The sequence below is a fragment of the Sus scrofa genome, chromosome 3, assembly GCF_000003025.6.
Source record: "Sus scrofa isolate TJ Tabasco breed Duroc chromosome 3, Sscrofa11.1, whole genome shotgun sequence".
In the NCBI taxonomy this organism is placed as follows: Eukaryota; Metazoa; Chordata; class Mammalia; order Artiodactyla; family Suidae; genus Sus; species Sus scrofa.
Genome location: NC_010445.4, coordinates 34030799 through 34056281, shown reverse-complemented (window position 1 = coordinate 34056281; position 25483 = coordinate 34030799). Strand labels below are relative to the sequence as shown.

At 55.0% G+C, this 25483-nt stretch overlaps 1 protein-coding gene across 1 annotated transcript; it reads left to right on the top strand.

Moving 5' to 3' along the window:
• Positions 808 to 20381, top strand: METTL22 (methyltransferase like 22). Its single transcript, XM_003124617.6, has 11 exons — positions 808 to 909; positions 4722 to 4888; positions 6860 to 7210; positions 11621 to 11661; positions 11752 to 11896; positions 14751 to 14822; positions 16026 to 16079; positions 16959 to 17039; positions 17178 to 17280; positions 18968 to 19136; positions 20276 to 20381. The coding sequence occupies exons 2-11, from the start codon at positions 4783 to 4785 to the stop codon at positions 20339 to 20341; spliced, it is 1188 nt and encodes a 395-aa protein (XP_003124665.3). The 5' UTR covers positions 808 to 909; positions 4722 to 4782; the 3' UTR covers positions 20342 to 20381.

The window sequence follows — 25483 nt, the reverse complement described above, 5'->3', positions numbered from 1 at the left end:
CTGTGACCTACACCACAGCTCACAGCAATGCCAGATCCTTAACCCACTGAGCAAGGCCAAGGATCGAACCTGCGTCCTCATGGATGCTAGTCAGATTCGTTTCCGCTGAGCCACGACGGGTACTCCCTGACTTTTGTTTTTAAAAGATAGCTCTGCCTGCTTTATTCTCACAAGTTTTTAGACAAAAAAACAAAAACAAAAACAAAAACCCAGAGGTGTCTACACTACCTTCTTCAGCGCCCCCCTAGCACACCAACGTCCCCTGGGAACAACCCAACCAAGACTTCACGGGATCCTAAGATACCTAGCTAGCTCTCCATATACTGTCCTGGGGAGTTTAGGAAATAACCCATTTCCTTTAAAAACACTTACTTCTGTTGCTTGGTCACTCTAATAACGCCCCATGAATCTGATGTGGACCCTCAGATGCGCATGTAAGTGCGTGCACATTTTACATCTGTGGTCCTCTGTGCTTAGAAGTTTACCCAAAGTGCAACAATTGCATGAGATTTCATTTCCCGTTAGACGCCAATTAACACTGAGATTTTTGATTCGCCTGGTTTTGGCGACTTGCTGAGTGCGGGAGTGAATGAAATGAGTACCAGCTATTTTTAATGAGTACTAAAAGCAAGGATAACAATTAATATATAGCTAGCACGCTGGTTAACCGCGCAGGCAAAGCCGGACAAGTGAGAGCAAACCTAGGCAGGCGCCTCCACAGGGCTGCGCCTGTCTGCCGGCGACGCTAGCACGCATGTGCGGCCTGGCAGGTAGGCGTGGCCACAGGGTGATTCGAGAGACGCACGCTTAGGGGGTGGGGCCGCGCCTGCGCAGGCCGCCCCTCATGGCGGCTGCCTGGGCACAGTGGTGAGTGGATCGGGTGGAACTTCAGGCTGCGGCCAGCCGCAGGTAAGCCCCGGGGAGAGGCGGCGGCACGGAGTGGGGTCCGAGGGGCCTCCTGGCTCTGAGCCTGGCTCTCAGGTGCAAGCTCCCATCGACCTGAATCCTAAGTTCCCACTTAGCCTCAGTTTCCCCTTTTCGGCAAGGGTGTTGGAAGAAGTCCCTGCTGTCACCTGGGTTTCAGTCCCCAGTCCAAACAGCCCCTCTGGGTTTCGGATTAGGGAGGGAGGGTGGTGCCCGGGCCGCGACTGCAGTTTGAGAGACCCATGCTTAACCCGCTAGAGTGGAGTTCAGGGAGGTTGCAAGACAGAAGGAAGAGCCCCAGGGGAGGAGGGCCCTGGAGCCCGTCTCCAGCTCTCCACGCCGTGGCCAGTGCTGTGTCTTTGTCCACATACCCGGGCCTGAATTCCAGACTCCGCACCCAGTCCTGGTTGTGGATGAGCTTGTGACACCCCCAAAGAGAAAGTCTAGGAAGACAGAGAAGTATTTCAATCCCTAGATCCCAGCAAAACCGCTTTGAGGGGACAGCCCTAACTGGAGATCTCTTAAGGAGGATGACCGATGGCAGTATCCGCATCTGGCTCCTTAGAAGAGCTAAGGGCATTTAACTGCCGTGGGGTGAACCTGCAGCTCAGAGGAGGGGGCGGGGATCCCGTCTGCAGTCGGGATGTCCTTTCCTTCCTCTCCAGTGAGGCGAGGGGACTGAAGCCCGTGCAGGCCCAGCATTCCCCGACAGAGACTGAGTTAGCTATTCCTAAATAGAGAAACTATTAACCTTTTTTCCATCTTCAGCACACCCTTTAATAGTTATTCTTATCAGTGCTATGATTTGCTGTTGTTATTTGCTGAGCATTTACTGCGTCCTGATCCCTGAAAGTCATCACTCGTTTAATTCTCACACAGACCTGGAAACCAGTACAAGGTGCCTCTCTATTCCCGGAGATCTGGTTCTAGGAAAAGCCCCCTTAAAACGACTCCATTAAACCAAGTACTCAATGGTAGAGTGTGTATCCTTGGAAGCTTGGGCAAGTTAAATTTTAAAATAGAAATTTCAGCTAGAAAATAATATGAGTTTATTTTATTTGTCTATGTGAGCTGAAGTTTGGCACTTGCCATCAGCCTCTGCTTGGAGTAAAACATAAGCCACTGCAGCTGTCAATCCGCAGCAGCCCCTGAGTTGGAGCTCAGGGTGGAGACCAAGGAGGGAGGCACTCAGTCAGCGCTCTGGGAAAACCAAAAGAATAAGACTTCAGATAGATATTTTTAGGAGAAAATTTTATGAGCCTAATTCTTGCATTTCCTCATATCCAGAAAAACACAGTGATGAGATCTGCTCCTTGTGATTAGTCGTAACCTTCACGAGACCAGCAGCAAACTTGTGTAAGATGTGTGCTTGGCTGCAGGCTCCCCGCCCACACACACACCTTTATGACTTCATCTCCATAGTCCACCTTTCCTCTTTGGGGCAGGATTCCAGGGCTATCTGAAATACTGCCTCCTGGGTTGTAGTTAGTGGGCAGAACAAAAGATGTCACAGTCATCTGAGAGAACAGCCACTCCCAAGGGTGGGCCAGTGAGCCCTGAGGGAACTCAGGGAAGCTTATCGAAGGAGCCCTTCTGGTAAGCCCAGACCCAGACCTTTCCGTCTTCCCAGAGAAACGGCTTTCTGTCAATCTTTTGTTCCTCCTGCCTCCCCTTTGTTGCAAAAACTCCTGTATCCTAGCTTCCCCTCTTGCCTCCTCGGAGCGGTTTCTTGGGGCTACCTGATGATGCCATCTCCTGGGCTTAAGTCCTAATGTCACCCCAAATAAAATTAACTCTCAACTTTCACATTGAATTTTTTTTAGTCAACATCTATACATAAGAACCCTGGGTGCACAGTTGCAATATTTTCTCCCAGGACATCTTTCAATTCTGGAACAGCCAAATCTGCCTTTCCAGCAATTGGTTGTGGTCGATCTAACTAAACTGTATGTAGACTGGATCCTCTTCCTGGACCCATCCTAATATCTCTAGTCCTCACTGTTTGAGGGCTTTCCTCGACACCAGGAGATCCTGGATCCATCACCATATTCACAGCCTCGCTTCACAACCCACTTGCTTTGTGCTGCCTTATGGTGTCCGATAGGAAAGCCAGCATGGAGGTTAATTTATAATGGAGCAAGGGAGTGGCTTTTTTTAATTAAAAAAAATTTGTGTTGGCACAACTTTTGCTTCCGCAGGGCAAGTACTTAAATGTAGGAACTAGTTACAGACCGCGTGGGTTATGATGATGCCGTTTTCCAGTTGAAAGAATGGAGAGACCAGAGAGGTTTCATGACGTGCATGGAGCACACAGCTAGTGCACACACCGACCTAGAAAGGACTGGTTTCTGTAAGAGGTCAGGGATCGTGGGCAGGTTTGGGTCAAACACCTGAAACCAACTCCAAGATAGGGAAGTTCTGGGATTTATTAACAACTGCTGGGCCAAAGACTGCTCAGAGCTTGTCACCTGCCCCCCTCCACCCTTCCCACCCGCAGAACCATGCAAGGAGAGAATATAGCTGAAGAAACAAGTCAGAGAGGTGAAGTAACTTTCCCAAGGTCACATCGCAAGGAGGTGGGAGACGGGGGTGTACACCTGCTCTGCCCGGCATCACAGCCCAAGGCTCTGTCTGCGCGCTGCTGATGTTTGCTGCTTTTTGTTGAGGTGGAACGTTTGAATGGCAAAATCTTCCTGTTTTTGACCACTTTGCCTCAGGCATGGTTTTCCAAATTTTAGTTATTGTCATGACACCCTCATAACTTTTCCATGTCTATATTTCACCTGCATAATGATTCCCTTAATTGCTTTTCCTTTAAATCCTCTCACTTTTTAACTTAAAAAGTTTTACAAATGATGTATGGGCAGCTGGGGTCAACTTCTAGAGGAAAACAACTGCTAAGTGCAAAGCATAGATGGTGACTGAATCCTGGTTTAGGAAAACTAGCTGCCAAAGACATTTGGGTGACACATGGAGAACATTGACCGTGAACTGGGTTTTAAGTCATAAAGGCGTCATTAATTATTTTAAGTCTGCTAATGGTCTTTTGGTTATGTAGAAGCATGTTCTTAGACAGATGCTGAAGAAGAATTTAGGGTTAAACTGTTGTGATATCTAGAAGGTACTCAGTTTAGGGGAGAAACAACCTACGTAGATTGATTGGTCACATGACTGGGTGTTAAAGATCACTGACTCTAAGCAGTGGGTACATGGCTGTTTACTGTGCCCTCAACTTGGCCTTTTTTTCGGGGGGCCGCGCCCAGAGCATATGGAAGTTCCCAGGATAGAGGTCAAATAGGAGCTACAGCTGCCAGCCTACATCACAGCCCCAGCAACACCAGATCGGAGCTGTGTCTGCAAGCTACATCATAGCTCACAGCAATGCCAGATCCTCAACCCATTAGCAAGGCCAGGCATCGAACCCTCTTCCTTATGGATACTATTCGGGCTCTTAATCCACTGAGCCATAATGGAAACTCCAAATTTTTTCATAATAAAAAAGTTGGGAAAAATTAAAAGGGAAGAAAAACTTTATCAGTATAAATGGAAATTTAGATCCTTACCATAAATATCAAAGATGGCTATGAAAATGAAACCGTGCAAAGCCATAACAGCAGCTCTAGCTGGCTTCCGTTCCCTTGCCGAGGCTCTGAGACTTTCTCCTTCAGGAAGAATGAGGGTTGAAAACGGAGGCCTTTCTCCCGGGGTGATGCTGAGCTATCTGCCACCTGACCGAGCCCCTTCACACTGCTCCCCTCTGCGACCTGCTGTACTCAGGACTTGTTCTCACCTCTCAGGTGCTGCTGCCCCGTGGTTAATGTGGCGCCTGGGCCATGGTCGCCGGCTCCCACCCCCACCATGGACAAGATCACCTTCAAAAGCGACACCGTGCTGTCAGACGTCCACCTCTACACCCCGAACCAGAGACACCTCATGGTGCGGCTGAACGGCATGGGGCAGCCCGGTAGGGTCCCCACACCCCAGGCCGGTCGTGTTTCCTGCTTTCTCACAGGAAAGATGGGGAAGACTTAGCCTCGCACTGCGAGGTTTTGAAGTATAGTTGATTCTTTTGTTTGTTTGTTTGTTTTGTTTTTTTGCCTTTTCTAGGGCCGCTTCTGCAGCATATGGAGGTTCCCAGGCTAGGGGTCCAATCAGAGCTGTAGCCACTGGCCCACGCCAGAGCCACAGCAATGCGGGATCCGAGCCGCATCTGCGACCTACACCACAGCTCGCGGCAATACTAGATCCTCAACCCACTGAGCGAGGCCAGGGATCAAAAACCTGCATCCTCCTGGATACTAGCTGGATTCGTTACCGCTGAGCTGCAATGGGAACTCCTACACCGCTTCTCAAGTGCCCCCTTTTCACTGCATAAATGCCTGTTTTCCCCACACCTGCTCTGTTCCAGGCCCAGACCTGATGTTGGAGATGCAGGGGGAATGAGCCGAGCTCTGCCCTCAGGGAGCCCATGGGCTTGTGGGGAGATGGGCTCTGAGGTTCCACTGCCCCTGCCCGAGGCCAGCCCCCTCAGCACGGACTTGGCTGCCTCTGGTTCCCCCTGCTTGGGCTTCCTGGTTTTTTTCCCCACACATCATCCCTAGCTCCTGTCCCCAGCAGCCAAGGGGATGTTTTGAAACATGCAAATCAGTCACTGCCTTGATTAGACCCTCCAGTGGCTTCCTGCTCTTAGGATAGGTCCTCACCTTGGCCCAAGGCCCAGCCCCGCCCTGTGTCCACATTTCTCTCTCTGTCCCTCACTGCCTCGAAGCCACTTTCCACTCCTCTCCATCCCTCACATGCTGCAGCCACCTGCCTTCCTCTCTGAGCACCTTGCTCTGCCCAGAACATTCTGCCCCTGCCCCAGCTCTGATCTCCTCATATTTGCTCGTTGTCCTGGCATCATTAGTAACTCCCGTTTCCCTCATGTTCCAATTTGGATCCCTGGATTCAGGAAACCGAGGGTCAGAGCAGCTAAGGGACTTGCCCCGTGGTTAGAGAGCCTGGGGACAGGAAGGACAGGCCCTGGACTGTCCATTCAAGTCCTTGCACCCTCCCTCCCCACCTCCAGCCCAACTCTCCTGACACCCAGCCTCTTACCAAAACCTCCCCATGGGGGACATGGCACCCTTGTCCTAGCCTCCAGACCTCAAGATGAGGAGGGCATCAGCGTAGGGCCGAGTAGATGGGGTTTGAATCCTGCCTCGGCCGCAGCCACAGCAGCGTGGCTGTGGTAAGTTCACTCAGCCTCTAAGCCTCAGCTTCTGCCTCTGTTTAATGGAGCAACACTGCTCTCTTCATAGCCACTGTGGGAACCAGGTGAGACCGTGGGAGCCACGTGCCTGCCATGGATGAACTTGTCAGGGGGAGCTGCCCTGGAGCCGCAGGCTCACAGCGGAGCCACAGAGGCCTCTGCTCCTGGCGCTGTGATGTCTCCACCTGGCCTTTACAGCACTTGCCGGGTGGGGATCAAGGAAGGGAGATAGAAAAGGAGCCAGCCTGGAGCTTCCTGGTGGCCTAGCAGGTTAAGGATCCAGCATTGTCACTGCTGTGGCACAAGTGCCTGGCCCTGGAACTTCTGCATGCTGCGGGCACGGCCAAAAAAAAGGCGGGGGGAGGAAGGAGTTCCCATTGTGGTGCAGCAGAAACGAATCCAACTTGTATCCATGAGGATGCAGGTTCAATCCTTGCCCTCACTCAGTGGGTTAAGGATCTGGCATTGCCGTGAGTTGTGCAGCTTGCAGACTCGGCTCAGATCCCGAGTCAATGTGGTGGAGGCCAGAGGCTGAAGCTCCTTTTCAACCCCTAGCCTGGGAACTTCCATATGCTCGTGGTGTGGTCCTTAAAAAAAAAAAGAGGAAGGAAAAGGTGACTGTGTGAAAATGTTCTCTTGGGTTTCATCTTGCCTTTCAGTTCCTTGCCTTGTCTTGCTTTTCAGTTTTCCTGTCCCAGTTTAAGCTTCTTTGGAACCAAGACTGCGATGCAGACTCAGGGGCCGAAGGTGGTGATCACAGAGCTGATCCAGCGGAGGTGACTTCTCCCACCGGGTCGCCTCCGGGAAGTGGCTGCAGCAGTGAGGGCGCGGACGCCACCTGCCAGGAGGGGGCGGGAGCTCAACTGGACGAGGATGGGGATTTGGACGTAGTGCGGAGACCTCAGGCCGCCTCTGCCTCTGAGCCCTCGGGGCCTCCGAGAGACAAGGTACATCCCATGATTCTAAGCCAGGAGGAGGACGACGTCCTGGGAGACGAGGCGAGAGAGAGCAGCGCCTGTGATGTCATCAAAATAGGTAACTAGAGGGCTGCACAGGTGTCTTTGAGCATTGGCTCTGTGTTCAGGCCAGTCCAGGGCATCAGGGGCAGCACAGGTTAGCAGAACCACTGACGGGATGGGGGGCCCCATGCTGCTGCCAGCAGGGGAGCTTTCCAAGAGGTTGGGTCCCTGTGCAGCTCAAGACTCTTCAGTGGCTCCCCGTTGCCCTCAGGACACAGTCCCAGTGCTCAGCCTCGCCTCTGAGGCCCCGTGTGAGGGGCTCTGCCCGCCTCTGCCCCTCAGCTCCACCACCCCCACCCTCTCACCCTTCCGTGTGCTTTCTCACCTCTGCTGTGCTCCGCCTCCATCCCAGAGGGCCTGCCCCTGCCTCTGCTTTCCTGACACGCTCCTGATTGTCATACCAGTCCCAGCTTGGCTGGCACCTGCTCCGGAAGCCTTGCTGCTGCCACCCCGCGTCAGCATCCTGACCCGACGCAGTGTGCTGGGGTGTGGGTCGGGGTGAGTGGGTGGCGGACTTGGCCAGCCCGGGCCAGCACTAGGGAGCCCTGGCAGATTGCAGAGCTGAGCAGGGCGGCACGCAAGGGTTGGATCCCGAATTAGCCTGGAGGCGCAGGAGGAGGCCGGCAGTGGCGGAGCACCTGCTGTGCTTTGCCGTCTACTGCCATCCCCTTGCCTGGTCCCCCCCGCCCCCTGCCCCCGGAGGGTCAGACAAATGAGGTGGCAGGCTGAGCTGTGCAGTGTGGTGGCGGAGGGAGGGTTCTGAATCCCTGCAGTCACCTGCACGGCCAGGGCTCTGGCCTCCCCAGCACGGCTCACCTGGCGGAGGAGGTCCGACTTGAGTCAGTTCTTTGAGACCCAGGGTCGTGGGTGGTCCCTGAGGAAAAGGCCTTCCCCAGGGCTGGCCCGGGCTGGGGGCGTGGAGTCCACTGGGCCCTCCCAAAACCCAGACAGCACAGCAGCTCTGACAGCTGCCCGTTCATCCCCTCAGAAGACAGCAGTCTGCTGGGTCCCAGGCGAGCTGTGTCCCTCACCACCCCAGTGGGGGCCCTGCTCTGAATTTCCTGTGGATGACCTCCAGTCCCCATGGCCTTTCCAGGGATGAGTATTCCTGTTTCACAGAGGATGGAAGGGACCTGGGGCTCAGAGAGGTTAAGGAACTTGCCCAAGGCCACACAGCTAGTCAGTGGCAGAGCCATGATTCATACCCAGGTAGATCTGAGGCCACAGCTCCTGTTTCTTACCCATGTTATGTGATCAGAACATCAGGGAGTTTTGTTCTTCTGGAGCACAGGTGTTGACAAATGCTCCTTTTGCCCAAGGCTCCCTTAACTGGCCTCCCTGAGCAGGGGGCAACAGGCTTGGCTCTTCCACAGCGAGCTCTTGGCCTGCAAGCGCCTGATAATCATGATCACTTTTCCAGTTTTGTAGTTTAAAGGTCTGGAATTTGCCTTTGGAGTTTCCTTGTGGCACAGTAGGTTAAGGACCTGGCATTGTCGCTGTGATGGCGTCGGTTAGATCCTTGTCCTGTGGAACTTCTGTAGGTCGTGGGCGCGGCCAAAAGGAAAGGTTTGGGATTTCGCATCCTGCAGGCTAAGAACAGAGGCCCACGGGGCAGGGCCAGCTCCCCGCCTGCCTCTTCCCTCTCACCTCCCCTTGAAGCCCCATGTCACAGCATGTGGAAGCTTAGCTTCCTTTCCAGCTCACCGTCAGCTGGTGCCCATGGCCCCGAGAGAGGAGAGGGAAATGGTAACTAAACACTGAGCTGAAGCAGTAACTCCGGACTTGCCCATCCACAGCTTACCTTCACATCTGTAAAACGTGATGTAGGGGACGGGGTCCTGGATGCAAGTGTCCTGTGGCTTTCCTCCACTCCTCACGAGCCAGGGGACCCAGGACGAGTGTCTTGCCCACCCAGAGCCTCAGTTTGGGGACCCCCTGCAGTGGGCTCAGGGAAGCTGCCCTCCTGGGTTAAATACCGCCCAGTAGGTGCCTCCTGCGGGGCCCGGCCCAGAGCAGGTGCTAAGAGATGCCCCGTCCTGACCACCCTGTCCCTCCGATCCCTGAACCGAGCCTTGTTATCCTCCAGGTTATGGGCCCATTTCAAAAACTTCCTTGGAGGGAGGTGAATGTTTTCCAGATTCGTTCAGGGGATTGTCAAAAATGTAAAGTAAATCCACGGGCCTGCTGGGAATCCACAGTCCCAAGGTTCGAGATAAATCATGATCATTTTTCCAGTTTTGTAGATAAAGAACCTGGGCCCCGGCGAGAATTCAGGAGAGGCAGGGCTGGACTCAGGCTCTCGGGTCCCCAGTCACAGGCCTTTCCTGTTGGCCTGTGACTTAGACAAGCCCCTTGACCCCTCAGAGCTCAGTTTCCTCGTCTGTGAAATGGGTTTAACCCTCTCCAGTCGTGAGGAACTCCAGTCGGGAGAGACGGCACAGTGCCTAGCGCATCGTAGGTGCTCGTGAACGTGAGCTCCCGCAGCTTCGTTCCTGGGAACTGACGTGAGTGTGGGGGGAGAAGACAGGCTGAGCAGGAGAGTCTGGGTGCCTGCAGGTCTGGAGACTGTCCTGAGAGGGCGGACACGGCTCAGGTACCAAGACTCTCTCACCCCCTTCGCTAACCCTGGGGTCTCGTGGGTCCATTCCTCACGCTGGGCGCTTAGGTCTTTACGGTGCCTCTGGAATTGCTGACGTATAAACGGACTTTCCCCTGGGGCAGGACCCCCGCCCCTGAGCCTGGTTAGGGAGCCTTTGAGCCCATGGAGGAGGGGATGATGCTATTTCTGCACTTTGATTTTTTTTTTTTAACTCAAATGAACTTATCACATCTGTAGTTGTATAATGATCATAACAATCTGATTTCACAGGATTTCAGTCCCACAGCCCAGGCACATCCCCCCACCCCCCAAACTGTCTCCTCCGGAGACCGTAAGTTTTTCAATGTCCGTGAGTCAGCATCTGTTCCGCAAAGAAGTTCAGTCTGTCCTTTTTTCAGATTCCACATGTCAGTGAAAGCATTTGATATTGGTGTCTCATTGTATGGCTGACTTCACTTAGCATGATAGTTTCTAGGTGCACTTTGGAAAGAAGCAAACTGTGGCTGCGGGGCTGAGAAGCTCAGTGACCCACCACCGGCTGGAGCGTGACCGAGCTGGTTCACACGCAGGGCTCTCTGAGCTCAGCCCGTGGTCCAGGCACCTCTTGAATACAGGTGGAGGCAAAATTTAAGTCCATGAGACCCCTCGGAGGAAGGACCAAGATCCCAATGGGAGGGTGCCAAGCATACCAGGAGGCTCATCCAGGTGGGCTGGAGTGGGGGAGACGGGAGAGGACCCACATGAGGGGCAGGGCTCCGTGGGCTGCAGGCGTGGGAGGGCGGTGGGGCCAGCTGACACTGAGCGTCCAGAGCATGGCTGGAGCCTTGGTGTTCTCCTCGCCCCTCCCCTCACTCCCCGCTCCTGTTTTCATGTGAACCCGGCCTTGATTTGATTAGAGCTGGTCTGATGAGAGCGTGTGAAGCCTCCCTGCCATGCCTGGGTCCTGGGGCTTTGATGTGATAGCCATCATCATCTTGCTGAAAGACACAAGAGCCAGCTCTTACTTAACAAGAAAAATGTGGTCATTCCTTTTTCTCCCTGACCCCATAGTTCTGTTCTCCCCACCCCCGACCAGCACCAGATTTTATCCTAACGTATTTTGTGCTTGAGAATACATCCTCACAGACTTCTTTTCACCTAAAAAAGGATGTAAGATTCAGACTTATTTGGTTAACTTCTAATGTATTTCTGAGTGTTAGAAAATATTTTGAAATGAGTTGTGATTATTATTAGCATACATTTGATCAGAACAACATAAATATGTCATGATCATAACATTCAGTTATTAGATATTTAAAAGTGGAAGGAGTTCCTTTCATGGCACAGCGGTAATGAACCTGACTGGTATCCATAGGATGCAGGTTCGATCCCTGACCCTGCTCAGTGGGTTAGGGATCTGGTGGTGTCATGGGCTGTGGTGTAGGTCACAGGCACGGCTTGGATCTGGTGTTGCTGTGACAGTGGTGTAGGCTGGCAGCTGCAGCTCTGATTCAACCTCTAGCCTGGGAACTTCCATATGCTGCAGGTGCGGCCCTAAAAAGGAAAAAAATAAAATGAATAAAAGTACAGTGTGGGGAATGAGTGTTTGATTGATTTGGGCCAAGTCCTCTTATGACCCGTGTCTGGGGGCCTCAGGGCAGAGAGACCCAGTGACCTGAGAGTGAGTTGCAGTGCCTGGCCTGAGTCACGCTCACACACCCCCTCCTGGTGGCGCAGCCTGTTTCTGCTGCTCTTAGGACACCCGCCTCCCCTGCACCCTGTCTGTCTGGGTTCTGTCCATCCCCGTTTTCACGGTGGCCCTTTCTCTTTCGGTTTCTGCCCGTTCAGAGCACACCATGGCCACCCCACTGGAGGATGTTGGCAAGCAGGTGGGTAGGTCCCGTCCGCTCCCCTCGGCCCTGAAGGGTCTCTTCTGGGGCCTCACGTCACCTGTCATTCCTTGTCCCTACCCCTTCCAGGTGTGGCGGGGCGCCCTGCTCCTGGCGGACTACATCCTGTTCCGGCGGGACCTCTTCCAGGGGCGCACCGTGCTGGAGCTGGGGGCAGGCACGGGCCTCACCAGCATCATCGCGGCCACCGTGGCGCGGACTGTTTATTGTACAGGTAACGCTCTGACGTCGCAGGCTGATGGGGCTCGTCTCTTCACAAAGCGCATACTGAAAAAAGGGAGGGAGGGACCCTGGAGATGGGACCTTGGCTGCTTTGATGTTGCCGTCCTCTCCACTGGTCCGCTCTGCCCTGCATTGTTTTCCCAGGGATGCCAGGGTGACCCAGCTGCCCCCAGCAGGGGCAGGACCCCTGCTCACACCCCTTCAGGAGAGTGAACATCTCAGAAAGCCTGGAGGAATATGCCTTTCATAAGGCTTAAAAGTAGGCTTATCATTTGTTCCTGAGTATGGAACTCTTGCTTACCCTTTGTGGGAAATTTGTAGAACAAATAAAATAGACTCATAATTTTATAACCCCCAGATTTATCCAACAATTCACTGCTCGCGTACTTCACGCCCAGACAGTCTACCTATGGGAGACCCGGGAGTGAGTGCAGCAGGTTCAGTCGCTGTCCTCAGGGAGCTGAGAGCTGTAGAATCTATTTGTTCTTTTCTTTTTTTTTTTGTTTTAAACTGTTTGTATATCTATTTCTATGATCTTTTTCCTTTTCCCCTGTGTGTACATACTCTCAACCATAGCTGAAGTCAAACCATGTATATTTCAGTGCCATAGCCTGCCAAGAATGTTGAAAAACAAAAAGAGCATTTTCCACTGTCATTAAAAATGATTTATAAATGACTTTTCTAATGATCAGGTAATAGTTCAGCCTTTTCTTTTTTAACCATGTTTGCGTTGCTGAGCATTTTAGCTGTTGTTTTGTTTGCATTTACCAGTTGCATTGCAACGAATACCTCTCCGTGCACTGTTGTCTGATAATCCTTGGACTAGATTCCTAGAAGTGAGCCGAATCTTTCTTAAGCTTTTGGTACTTATTGCTAAATGACTGCTTTTTAATTTTTTATATTTTGAAATAATATGAGATTAACATAGAAGTTGCTCAAATATAATAGAAAGTACCACGTACCTGTCACCCAGCCCCCCTTGATGGCATCTTGCATATGGTAGTGTGCTGGGGTCACGTTGCCAGAGGGCAGTGCTGCCAGCTATGCTCCAGCTTGGCCAACGTGCTCTTGTAGGAAGATGACACCAGTTTATAAGCGAGTGCTATCTCATGAGCGTGTGTTTACATCTCCTTGCAGAAAGTGGTCTCTGCTGACAGGCTTTTGCATTTCATCGATTCCGTTTCCGTTTTCACGGCCACTCATCTTCTGCTTCTGAGCTTGGAAACAGAAAGCTGGGGGCGTGCTTTTCAGATACGCTGCCTTAACCACTGATCAGGAGTCTGCAGTGCAGCCATGCTCCTAGCTGCTCCTTAGCAATTTGGCGTAAATTACCAGTGTGCGCTTCTCAGAGTCAGGCCATGAAGCAACGCCCAAGGGCTGTGCTCGGGCCGGTGGCTAATGGCAGCATCTAATCGAGTTACCTTATCCTCGAGGGAGAGTCACAGACATGAAGAGTGCTTGCATCCTGGCAGCATGTGACAGTTAATAAAGGCTTTTCGGGTACATCAGCACGTATAACCTGACAGCAACCCTGGGCAGTGGCCAGGGTGCCTGTCACCGTCCCCTCTGTCCAAATGGACAGGCTAAGGCTGAGGTGGGGTTGCTGGCCCAAGGTCCTGCAGCCACTGGCTCATAGCCTGGTGCCTCATTCTGGGGGCAGGGGGGTTCAGCCTGTTTTCTGTGGAGCAGAGTTTCATGAGGTCCCTTGGGGGTCAGCAGACCCATGGAGGGCAGCCCTGGGGCTCCAACCCCCACTCAGCTTCTCTCTCATCTCTTGTGACAAAAAATAGCAGAAAAGCTTAAAAAACTGCTGACCGAGTCCTGTGTTGTCAGTATGCTCTTTACTCAGGGGCCCAGGAAAAGGGCCAGCTGCATACCCTCAGCGAACAGAGAGCTCAGTGTGCGCGCGCACGCGCATGCACACGCACACACACACACACACCCCACACACACACACACACACCCCCCACACACACACCCACCCACACACCCCGGGATGCAGACAGTGGTCTAGTTCCTGGGGGTCTGCAGTCAGGTGGGGGCAGCCACAACCACGATGGCAGGCAAATGCCATTAACAGGACTGTGTGTGCCTGCCACATGCACATTCTCCATTGAAATTTAATTTGGGGGCTTTCCTGATGGTGCAGCAGGTTAAGGATCTGGCATTGTCATTGCTGTGGCTCAGGCTCAACCCCTGGCCCCAGAACTTCCACACACCATGAGCGCAGCCAAAAGAAAGAAAGTTAATTTGGGTAAAACCCTGTCCACCCCACCATCAAGGGCTCACTGTACTGACTCAGTTCCGCTGAAGTGGCGGGAAGCCCACCTCATCAGAGCAGCAGACTGCTCCATGGCTGCGGCAGTGAGTCAGGCCCCAGGGCTAGGCTTCCAGCCCTCGAGTCTGCTCTGTCTCCACACGTCACATCCAGACGCTCTTCTCTCTCTGTTCAGTTTTCTGGGGTGTCAGAGAGCAAGCCTCTTGAGTCAGAGACACCTGGGTTCAAATCCCAGCGCTGGCTCTACCCAAGCCATGTCATCTGTGAAATGGGACCATGACACCAGCTCTTAGGGTCATTAAAAAATGCCAAGAGTGGACCTGGGAAGTGTGTGCACATTTCATACGCTCTCAAGATGTCTGTCCCCACGGGATGAGCTTCTCTTGTTGAAGGAGGAGAATCATTAAAAGGAGCGTCAGGCTGAACATACTTCATTTGGGTGTAAAACACAGAGAAACTTTTGTGGTAGTTCTGGGCATTTCTGGGGTCAGCGGTCCAGCCCCGCTCTCTCCGGGCGGAGGCGTGGTCTTGGCCAGCATTGTACAGCCCCCCCTTCTGTCTTTTCCAGACGTCGGTGCCGATCTCTTGGCCATGTGCCAGCGAAACATTGCCCTCAACAGCCACCTGACTGCCACTGGAGGTGAGGCCCAGAGGGTCCTGCCCGGGGTTGGGGGTTTCCTGTTTGGCAGGTGGGACAGACACCCAGATCCGGGGCACCCTGGACATGCCGCCGAGTGGAGGGAGCAGCCGACACGGTTTCATGTTGCTCCGGATCCAAGGTGGCTCTGTCCTGGCCTCATCTCCTCCACGCCCACGGCACGTCCTGCTTCAGCTCTCCCCTCCCTGGCGGCTGCAGGGGCCCAGGCATCCAAAGTGACCTTTCTAAGATGCAGCCTGACCCTTTGATTCCTGCTGACGTCTTCCAGGAGTGAAGTCCATGCTCCCCTCCCCCCACTTTGAACCTCCTGGTCTGGCCCCACCCGCTTTTCCTGCCCCTCTCCTGACAGCACCACTGCCCGGCCCTGCATCCAGCGAGCTGCAAACTCACTCCCCTGCGTGGGGTGCCCCCGCCCTCTGACCGGCAGATTCCTGCACCACCTGCAGGATTAAGCTGCTGTGTGGACGCCGGCTGCCAGCTCCTGATTGGCCTGTCTGTCTGGGCCTCCTCCTCTGAGCAGCCTGGGACACTTTTCCAGAATCAGATCAGGTTGCTCTGGCCCCACAGGCTTCAGCAGCCCTCGGCCTTGCTGGAGGGCCCCCGCCCCTTGGGGCCACTACCCTGCTGTTTCCACCACCTGGAATGGTCTCCTGTCCTCCTGTTGGTTCCTAATCATGCTGAGACCTCCAGGCAGGGTCACAGGCTCCTGACAAACTCTCACCTTGAACCATTGTGTTTCCAACACTTTGTGTGACCAGTGGTTGGCTTCTGCCACCCACTAGACCACACACTCTGTGAGGGCAGGGCCCCATCTGTGGTTGATGCCCTGTGTCTCATTGTGGAAAGCCTGGGGCATAGCAGGCTGTCAGCAGGCCTGGAAGGAAGGCATGGGCACGAAGCGCCTTCTCAAAGGCCTCCCTGACTCCCCGTTTTCCACAGGAGTCCCTCTACTCTGGGGTACCTGGCACGGCCCTCTCACAGGCACGACTGCTGCTTGCCAGTCCCCTGGGACAGGGTCATGCCTTGTGAGCCTGCTTCCTGGGCAGATGGGCCACTGCCCGGCACTCCACAAACGTGGGATGGAAGACGGCGGGGAAGGCGGTGGCTGGGTGGGTCTCGGGGGGAGGGAAGTTCGTCTTCCCTGCTGTGCTCAGCGTCTGGGGAGTTCCCCTGTTTGTCTTGCAGGCGGTGTGGTTAAGGTCAAGGAACTGGACTGGCTGAAAGACGACCTCTGCACTGGTGCGTGGCCACCTCCTGTGTCCCATCGATTCTTCAGCCTCGCGGCTGTCGGCCCCGTGGCCTTGGCTGATGAGCAGAGTCCCTGCCCCGCTGGCCGAGGGTGACAGCTGTCATTCTCAGTGCCGCCTGCCCTGTCGTTCAGATTCGACATCATGTACAGACTGCGTCAGTCCCCGAATGCGGGGGAGACGGACGCTCACAGAGGCTCAGTGCCTGCCAGGGTCACGGGTGCTTGGCAGGTCAGGGTCGGAGCTGGAGTCTGGGACTCCAGGGCTCAGACCATTTGCCTGCCAGGGAGCAGCCTCCCACTTGGCACCTGGCCTCTGCCCACGGCAGGGAGTTGGGGGCCTGCTGGGTGCAGGAGATTGCTGTTTCCGGCCTGCACGCTAGGTCTTTCTCTGCCAGGAACTTCTGCTTTCCCTGTCAGACGGCAGGTGAGGGAAATCGCTGCTTCTCGAGTGCCTCACCTGCCGAGCACCTGGCACACTTGAGGCCCTTGGGTCTCCCTGACAGTCGTGTGAGGGGAGCATTATTTCCACTTTAGTGTGAACACTGCAACCCAGAGAGGTGAAGCACCTTTCCTGGGGTCACACAGCAAGTGCCCAGGGGCAGGAGGGCCATGAGCAGAGGGGCAGATCATGTTCTCCCCACCGAGTCTGTGGGTCAGGCCCCAGTCGTCCCGCCCCCCGGGCTGAGGCAGGCCCCTAGCAGCAAGGGCACTCCTGCCCTGAGGTTCTCCATGGCGCGGCCGCCTGGTGGAGCCCCCTGCCCTGAGCTTACCCAGCCCCGTTTCTTCTGAAGCTTCTTTCAGTCCGTCTCCCTGAGAGCTGGGGGCCCTTAGAGAAAAGACTGAGCCCAAGGTGTCCTTTGCCTCCACAGATCCCGAGGTCCCCTTCAGCTGGTCGGAAGAGGACGTCTCCGACCTGTACGGCCACACCACCGTTCTGCTCGCGGCCGAAGGTGAGGGCGTCGCAGCACATCGGCCTGGAGGCTCCGCCCTGGGGACTAGCTCTTCCCGTCCGTACAGATCCAGTCCCGGCTGTTCCCGGGCCTCTGGGGATCAAGTCCCTTGACCCTTGCCCGTCTTCTTCCCCGCAGTGTTTTACGATGACGACTTAACAGACGCTGTGTTTAAAACCCTCTCCCGGCTGGCTCACAGGCTGAAGAATGCCTGCATGGCCGTCCTCTCCGTGGAGAAGAGGTGAGCTCCGCGGCCCAGCTGGCGTCCCCAAGAGCCAGACCCTCACCTTCCAGGGGCGTCCTCGCCACGCGCTCGGCAGGTGCCTGCTGTGTGCCACACGGGCCGGGCCCTCACAGGCCTGGCCTTACGTCATCTGCTCGCCAGCCGCAGGTGTAGGCACTGCAGCCCCCATTTTACAGCTCAGGAGAGGAGGGCTGAGTCAGGGACCCGTTGGGGCCACGGCTGCACATGCCTGCACCACACGAAGACGTGTGGACGCCACACTCCGCCCAGGGCCCCTGCTCTTCCTGAACATTCGCTCCAGGACACCGTGTGTCTCTCCACGCCTGAGCCTTGAAGAACGTCCTGAAACCTCAGGGCTCCTATTGTTGGAGTGACAGTTGCCGTACTGGGCGTGCTACACACGTTTCCTCTAATTCTGACAGTCGTCCCCACAGCTCTTCTGGAGACAGTTGGGAATGGGTAGCAAAAGCCATGAAACCAAACACGCCGAATGACCCCACCTCAGCGTCTGGACCTCGCCCTGGGGAGGCCCTGCGGGCCGTGCCCAGAGTCGTCCAGATGGGTGCATCCACTGCAGTGCTGTTGATACCAGTGATATCAGGATGCCCTTGGGGTCCATGTGACCCACGGCGGCCTGTGGATGTCTTCACTCGGGTTTGGATTTTATGGGCTTTAAAGGGAAAAAGTGAGGCAGTGAGGAAAAGCGACACTGAGTATTTGATGTGAAAGAATTATCTTTGGAGTTCCCGTCGTGGCGCAGTGGTTAAGGAATCCGACTAGGAACCATGAGGTTGCAGATTCAGTCCCTGCCCTTGCTCAGTGGGTTAACAATCCGGCGTTGCTGTGAGTTGTGGTGTAAGTTGCAAATGCAGCTCAGATCCCACGTTGCTGTGGCTCTGGCGTAGGCTGGCCGGCAGCTATAGCTCTGATTAGACCCTATCCTGGGAACCTCCATATGCCGCGGGAGCGGCCCAAAGAAATAGCAAAAAAAAAAATTTAAGTCTGTTTCAGGTAAAAAGAGCCCTTTTTCGAGATACATACTGACACATTTATGGAGAAGATGCTGCGATGTCCTGCCTTGCTTCTTAATGAACTGGGGGGTGGGGGCAGAGCTGACAAAGTGGCCAAGAGTTGACAGTGGTTGGAGCTGGGCATTTCATCATACTGCCCTCGCTCCTTTTATATGCTTGAAATTTTTCATAATAGGATTGTGGAAAAGGTAACGGGGCAAAGAGCTTGAACCGCAAGTTAAACTGCATTGTGGACCAGGGTAGCCCCCTGAAGTCGCCCTTCAGAAGCCGCCCTCCCTGGACTCTCACCCCGCAGCCTGCCCGCTGCCCCTCCGCCCATCAGGGCTCCTGGCCCTCTTTTTCTGGGCACAGTCATGGGCAGTCCAGGCGCAGGGAGGTTGGTCCTCAGGGGTGGTTCTCTGTCGCCTGCTGTTCCCATATGTGCTCCGCAAGGGGCCCTCTGTCCCCAGAGCGTGTGATCTCAGGCACGTGAGCCCCCTTTCTGAGCCCCAGTCCCCACGCGTGTACAGTGGCGGCGGTAACCGTCCCCACTCCCAGGCTCTCCTGCGGATGCGCGGACGGGCAGACAGACGGACGCGGAAGGGCGGCCGCCCCAGGGAGCAGCAGCGCCTCGGGTGGTGATGGGCGGGGCGTGTGTCGCGGCTTGTGTGCAGGCTCAACTTCACGCTGCGGCACCTGGACGTCACGTGCGAGGCCTACGACCACTTCCGCTCCTGCCTGCGGAGGCTGGAGAAGCTGGCTGACGGTCGCCTGCGCTTCTCGGTGGAGCCGGTGGACGCCTCCTTCCCGCAGCACCTGGTCTACGAGCGCATCCAGCAGCTGGTAGGTGCCGCCGGCCAGAGGGCTGCTTGCTCTGGGGTGAGGCCGTCCGCTGTAGGGCCGGGAGGCCACGCTCTGGGAGGAGGGCCGCAGCGCCGTCCCCGCTGACGCCGGTGCTGGGGTCTTTCCAGGCCCGGGAGGGCCCCGCCGGGCCAACAGCACCTGGCTTTGGAGCGCTTCCTTCCCCGAGGGTGGTGTGATAGTAAGCGGGCGGCAGTGGGGGCTCTGCGTTGGGCCAGAGATCTTGATACAGGAGCCCCAGTGCTGGTGGGCAGGTCTTCACTGGGGGTGGCCTGGCCGACGGCCCAAGTGACCGGGGCAGGTGGGATTCCACCACACGGCCCTGGAGCCATCATCCTAATGGCGCTTGCCACCCTGCTGCCAGCCCAGCTCACCTGCTGTCTCAGGGCCGAGACAGGGTGAGTCCCAGTCAGGAAACAGGGCTGGGCCCAATCCTACAGCCGCCACTTCCTATCACAGTCTTAAAAGCAGCATTTGTGGGAATTTGAAAAGTCAAAAGGTACCCTTGAAAATCCCCAGGATCCAGATTCCTAGAAGTGGAAGGTCTTTCATTCTCTTGGCCTCTTGTCCGTGGCCGCCCTTCTCCTGGGTCTGTGGAGACAGGGCCTGAGGACTGACGAAGGGCCTGTCCGCCCTGCTTGGTTCCACCAGCAAGCGCGGCTGCGTTGGGGTGTGTGGTTCCCGTGTGGCAGGCCGCCTCTGGGCGGCTTCCCAGGCTCCTCCTGCTGGTGAGAACGCCGGGTTGCCACGAAGAAGGGGGCGTGGTTTTGTACCTTCTCCACCTGCCTTACGGGCAGCATCACGTGGCCAGAAATCAGCTCCTGAAATGCAGCAGTAGAGCTAAGGACCCCACAACGGGAAGGGCTTCCACTTGCTGCGTCCTCAGGGCCCTGTCACTGCCTGGCAGCCCGATGCCTCTCGGTTCAGTGTGGGGACCCAGTGTCAAGCCACTCCTCCGCAGAAGCACCCAGAGCAACACAGCAGGGGCAGAGGAAGCTCCCTGCGCTCAGTAGTTTGTGCACGGCCGTTTTTTCACGTGTGGCACTTCTCTTGCTGATGGCGTCCCTTTATGAAGCCGTGAGGTCTCATTTGTGCGTCTGGGGAACCTTTGTTTGCTGCAGGAGCTCTGGAAGGTCTTTGTGGAACCGGTAACGGGACCCGTCGCATCTGCAAGTATGGCTTTTTGACTGTTCTTGGATGTTTCTAATAAAATCGAAAGCTCACAAAGTCATGTGCTTGAGATTTTTATCTTTTTAATAATAGGGCGAACCGGTAGTATTCTGGAGTCTGTCACTCTCTCCCAACATCCGGCAGAGGGCATTCCTGCTCTGCCCCTCTGGGCTGGGAGTCCCTTTGGTGGGACCCCCTGCTCCAGGGCGTCTGAGAGCTGCTCAGTCAGCAGCCTAGCCCGGAGGTGACTGCCTTAGCCACCCGCTGCCCTTGGTGGCAGAAGTCCCGGGCTGCGCCCGTGGTGTGTAGCGCTTCCCACTGAGTCTAATGCCGTCTCCACAGAGGCCACACAAGCGCCATGCAGAAGGGGGCAGGGAAGCCTGCTTGCTTTCAAGGCGCCCTGTGCCCGGCCCTGTCCCGCTCTTGGGGCCCCTAAGAAGAAGAGGCTGGAGTGACTGAACCCACCTGTGGTGGCCTTGGTTTTCTGTTTTAACCCTTTATAACCAGAGTCGGGTGTGCTTTTGTAGGGACTTAAGAGCTGCTGCTTTGGGTCCTGCGGGTGGCCTGGCGCAGGGTCCACACGGCCAACTGCCTCGTGGGCGTTTCTCTTCCTCCCCTCCTCTGCCTCCCAGCCGCAGATCCCACGTGCCCGTGTCTGTCTGGCTGGCTCCGACCTTTTGACCTGGCCGCTCTGGGCCCTCCCACCGTCTTCCCTCCTCTCCTGCCTCCCCTCCCTGCAGCCCCCTTTCCCCTGTTGCTGTTCCTGCCCGCCCTCCTCCAGGGCCCCGCGCAGTGCTTCTCGGCTGCCCCTCCAGCCCCAGCTCAGCTGCCCCTGCTTATGCCCCTTCTCCCCAAGCCCAGGCCCAGTTCCCAGCCCGTCACACTCCCCAGACACTGACTTATTCTGACAGCTGAGCTTTTGCAGGTCCTGACTCATTTCATTTTCTCCACAACTCTAGGAAGTCAGTGGCCTGGTTATACCCATTTCATGGTTGAGAAAACTAAGGCTCCAAAGAAGAAAAATCTGTATGAGGTCAGGGACCTCATTTGTCGTGAAGATCAATATATTCCCGGCATGGGCCCCTGGCCCAGAGTAGGCCCTTAAACAAACCCATACTGTGGCATGAACCGTTCGTAGGAACTGTTGCTTAGAATGGTGTTTCAGGGAAGTCCCCATCGTGGTTCAGTGGAAACGAATCTGAGTAGCATCCATGAGGTTCAGCAGAAACGAATCTGAGTAGCATCCATGAGGATGCAGGGCCAATCCCTGGCCTCACTCAGTGGGTTAAGGATCCGACGTTGCTGTGAGCTGTGGTGTAGGTCACAGACGCAGCTCCAATCTGCCGTTTCTGTGGTTGTGGTGTGGGCCAGTGGCTACAGTTCACATTAAACCCCTAGCCTGAGAACGTCCATGTGCTTTTTAATTAGCAACAAAAGAAAGAAGTGTCACGCCTTCCACCTGGGCAGGTTCTTTTATGTCCACACCACTCAGCCTGAAAGCGTCCTCTAAGAGGAGCCTTGAATTAATCTTGATTCACTGTAATTCCAGGTATCATCAGATGATCACTTCTCAGCATCAAAATGCACCCTTACCATGATGTCTTATGGCTTTGCTTGAGCCTGTGTAAATGCTTGTTTGGCAGCGATATTTCAGAATCACACACCGTGGAGGTGTTCTGCTAAATTAACCCAGGCTATTGGACTCAATTTTTTTTTTTAAACATATTCGAACCTTTTCAGAGAATATATGGTCCAGGGAGGGGACTTGGTGGTTCAAGCCTGCCCAGGAAAGATTTGGTAAAACCAACAAATGGTGATGCCAAGGCCCCGGCACCTCTCACATGCTGTGCACGCACATCAGTGAGGGTTTTGCCAGGCACAGATTCTAACTCAATCTTGGGTGAGGCTCAGCCCTGCAGCTGAACAGGCGCCCGGGGGATGCTGGTCCGTGAAGAGCAAGGCTGTGACGTGTCACCTCTGGTTAATTAAGGGCACCAACTCGGGTGGGGCAGAGCAGGGTTCAGTCCTGGCTCCTGCTCAGACCAGCCAGATGACCTTGGATGAGCCACCTGAGCTCTCTGAGCCTCAGCTTCCTCATGTGTAAATGTAAGACTCCCTCTTCCTGTGGAGGTGGCATTAGATAATCCAAGTAGGATGCACTGGGGGCAGGGAGCGGGTGCTGTAGAGTGAAAGTGTGGTCCTAAGGGAGAGTTTCTTGGTTTGGGGACATTTTTGGTTTGTACACCATGGCCTGCGTGATTTATCAGGTCTGATTGTCATAGTCACCTGCCAGAGGAATCATGGAGACCTGTCTCTACCTAGCTGGGTAAATAAAGCAGATCCTGCACATTACCTATCCTGCCAGAAGAGCTGGGCAGGGAGTGAATTTGAAGAGTCACATTGAACAGGCCTGCCTTAAATTCCAGGTTCCATGTTTTATTCAAAGCTTGCTTTGCAGGACCCAGGTGGCAAGTCGAGTTCCCCTCGTGGCTCAGCGGTAACGAGCCCGACTGGTATCCATGAGGATGCAGATTCAATCCCTGGCCTCGCTCAGTGGGTTAAGGATCCGGCGTTGCCGTGAGCTGTGGTGTAGGTCAAAGATGCGGCTCGGCTCTGGTGTCGCTGTGGCTGTGGCGTAGGCCGGCAGCTGCAGCTCCAATTCGACCCCTAGCGTGGGAACCTCCATGTGCCACACATATGGCCCCAAAGAGCAAAAAAAAATAAAAAATAAATTTAAAAAAAGAATAGGCAAGTCACCTTCACAACTCTGGTAGAGAAGACCGCCGCCTGGGAAATGGATCTTGGAGTCCAGGTGTCATACAGGGTGGAGCTAGAAGTGGGATGTTGTGTCACCGTCTGCAGTGACACTCACGCATGGGGCTGACCCTGGGCCTCCATCACTCTGAGATGAAGTGTCCGGGTAGGAGACCCTAGCCTGCTGTGTCCCTTCGTCCAGGTGACACTCTGGCATCTGGGTTCCCAGCTGCAGCAGCATCCTGGACAAAGAAGCCATGTGCCTGGACGCTGGTCCCCCACTGGGATGAGGGCACTGTGCGTGGTGTGTTCCCTGCCCCGCAGCTTTCTGGAAAGCTCCATGACTGATATTGGGTCTGGAGTGTGACTGCAAGGTTGAACCCACCTCGGCCACTCAGCCAGCACTACGGGCTGACAACGTGGATGGTGGAGGAAGTCAGGGGTTCAACTCTGGTCCCGACTAGAACCAGGGAGACCTCCCAGACTACTGTCCCTCACTCGCGGGTCGGTACCCTGCCCCCGGAGCGGACATCCGCCAGGACTAGCTATCTAGCACTGGTTAGTGATTCTGCCCAGCAACACTGGGCCAGCCAGCTGGTGGTTTTGAAATCCAGGAACAAGTAAGTGGGTTAGGGTTGCTCCACCAACAGACCAAGAAATCAGCCTGATGGTTTGGTGCATTTTAGTCCTCTGTTAAAACCACAAAGGGCAGAGTCAGACCAAAAAGAGACCCATGGACTTAGGTGACAAAGGTGCCCTGGACTTTCGGGGGCAGCCCTGATTTCTGTCCCAGCACCGGCTCTCTCCTCCAGACCGCGCTGGCATCCATTGAGTGTGATTTCTGTGCTGACAGCAGAATATCCATGGGCTGATTGCAAAGAGCCAGAGCAGAAGGGTCGGAGGGGAAACAAGGCCACCAGCAGTGGTCCAACCCAGGGGACGTAAAACTAAGTGAGGTGCGGTGGACAAATCAGTGGAAAAACCAAACTCGATTGATTGATAGGTGCCTGGTGGAAATGGGTCTTGAATTGGCTTGACAATTTTAAGCAGCAAAATTGTAATGATTAAAATCCAACTTTATGGAGTTCCCATCGTGGCGCAGCGGAAACGAATCCGGCTCGGAGCCATGACATTGCAGGTCCGATCCCTGGCCTCACTCAGTGGGTTAAGGATCCGGTGTTGCTGTGAGCTGTGGTGTAGGTCGCAGAGGTGGCTCAGATCTGGCGTGGCTGTGGCTGTGGTGGAGGCGGGCAGCTGTAGCTCCGATAAGACCCCTAGCCTGGGAAATTCCCCTAGCCTGGGAAATTCCATATGCCTCGGGTGACTGAAAAGACAAGACAAAAAAAAAAAAAAAAAAAAAATCCAACTTTATGGGAGCAGCAAACAGAAGGCAGGCATAAACCCACCCTCCACAGAGGGAATGACTCAGAGCTCCTGTGGCTGGAGAGCTCTGCTTACGTGAGGCCCTCTGAGAGGGCTGAGAGATTGTACTAGTTATCCATTCCCTGCACAACAAAATACCCCAAAACTCAGAGGCTTAAACTCGGACGTTTATCCTCTATGGTCAGGAGTCTGGGCTTGGCTTAACTGGATGCCTCTATCTCAAGCTCTCTCAGAAGAGGTACAGTGCTTCTGTAGGACATTAACCAGATTTCTGTCTATATACAACCATTTTATCTCACCAGTTTTCCCAGCTTACTCTAAAAATCCCAGCTCCTCGCATCCCCTTTTGAACCAGCTCATCGTGCGTAGTCCCTCCTGAGTGAATGAAACAAGGTCCCGCCGCGTGCTGCTATCAACTTGAAGACAACCACGTTTTAACAGCTTGAGAATGATAACTTCGACGGCGTTGATAAGTGTGACGAAGAAAAATAAAGCCGTCTCAGGGCTGGGAGGAAATGGGAGCGGGTCCTGAAGACCGAGGAGCCGTCTGGGCAGCGGAGTGAGAAGTCCGGGTGATGACGGGGGCGAAGCTAGTGCTCAGAGCCTGGAGGTCCTTTTCTCGTCCCCCGGGATCCCGAGCTTGAGCGGCGGGCGCTCGTCCCCTCGCCGCCTGCGGGCTCCCCGGCCGACTCTCGCCGCGAGGTGGCGCCCCAGCCTCAAGAATCGACTGCCCGCCCTTAGGCGAGGAATCCAGCACATAGTCATCTGTCCCCTTGGCCACCGGCAGCCGCTCCAAAGTGGACCGCACGAGTGACGGGGGACTCTTCCTCCCACCCTGCTCCACATTAGCCAATGGCACATTCGTTCCGAAAGCGGCCAGCACCCAGCGAGTCCCACACCGTGATTCAGATCTAACCCACGTTTTATAACACTTGCCTCTCCTTGTGTTAGTCAGCACACCAACCCTGAACCCATTTCAGAGGTGACTGGGCTGAGGCTGGAAGAGCACACGGAGGCTGTCT

Excerpts from the sequence above, each read along its gene's own strand:
- METTL22 (XM_003124617.6), top strand. The coding sequence starts at position 4,783 with ATGGACAAGATCACCTTCAAAAGCGACACCGTGCTGTCAGACGTCCAC. Across the intron at positions 7,211-11,620 it reads CTGTGATGTCATCAAAATAG|AGCACACCATGGCCACCCCA; the intron begins GTAACTAGAGGG and ends CTGCCCGTTCAG. Across the intron at positions 16,080-16,958 it reads GAAAGACGACCTCTGCACTG|ATCCCGAGGTCCCCTTCAGC; the intron begins GTGCGTGGCCAC and ends TTGCCTCCACAG.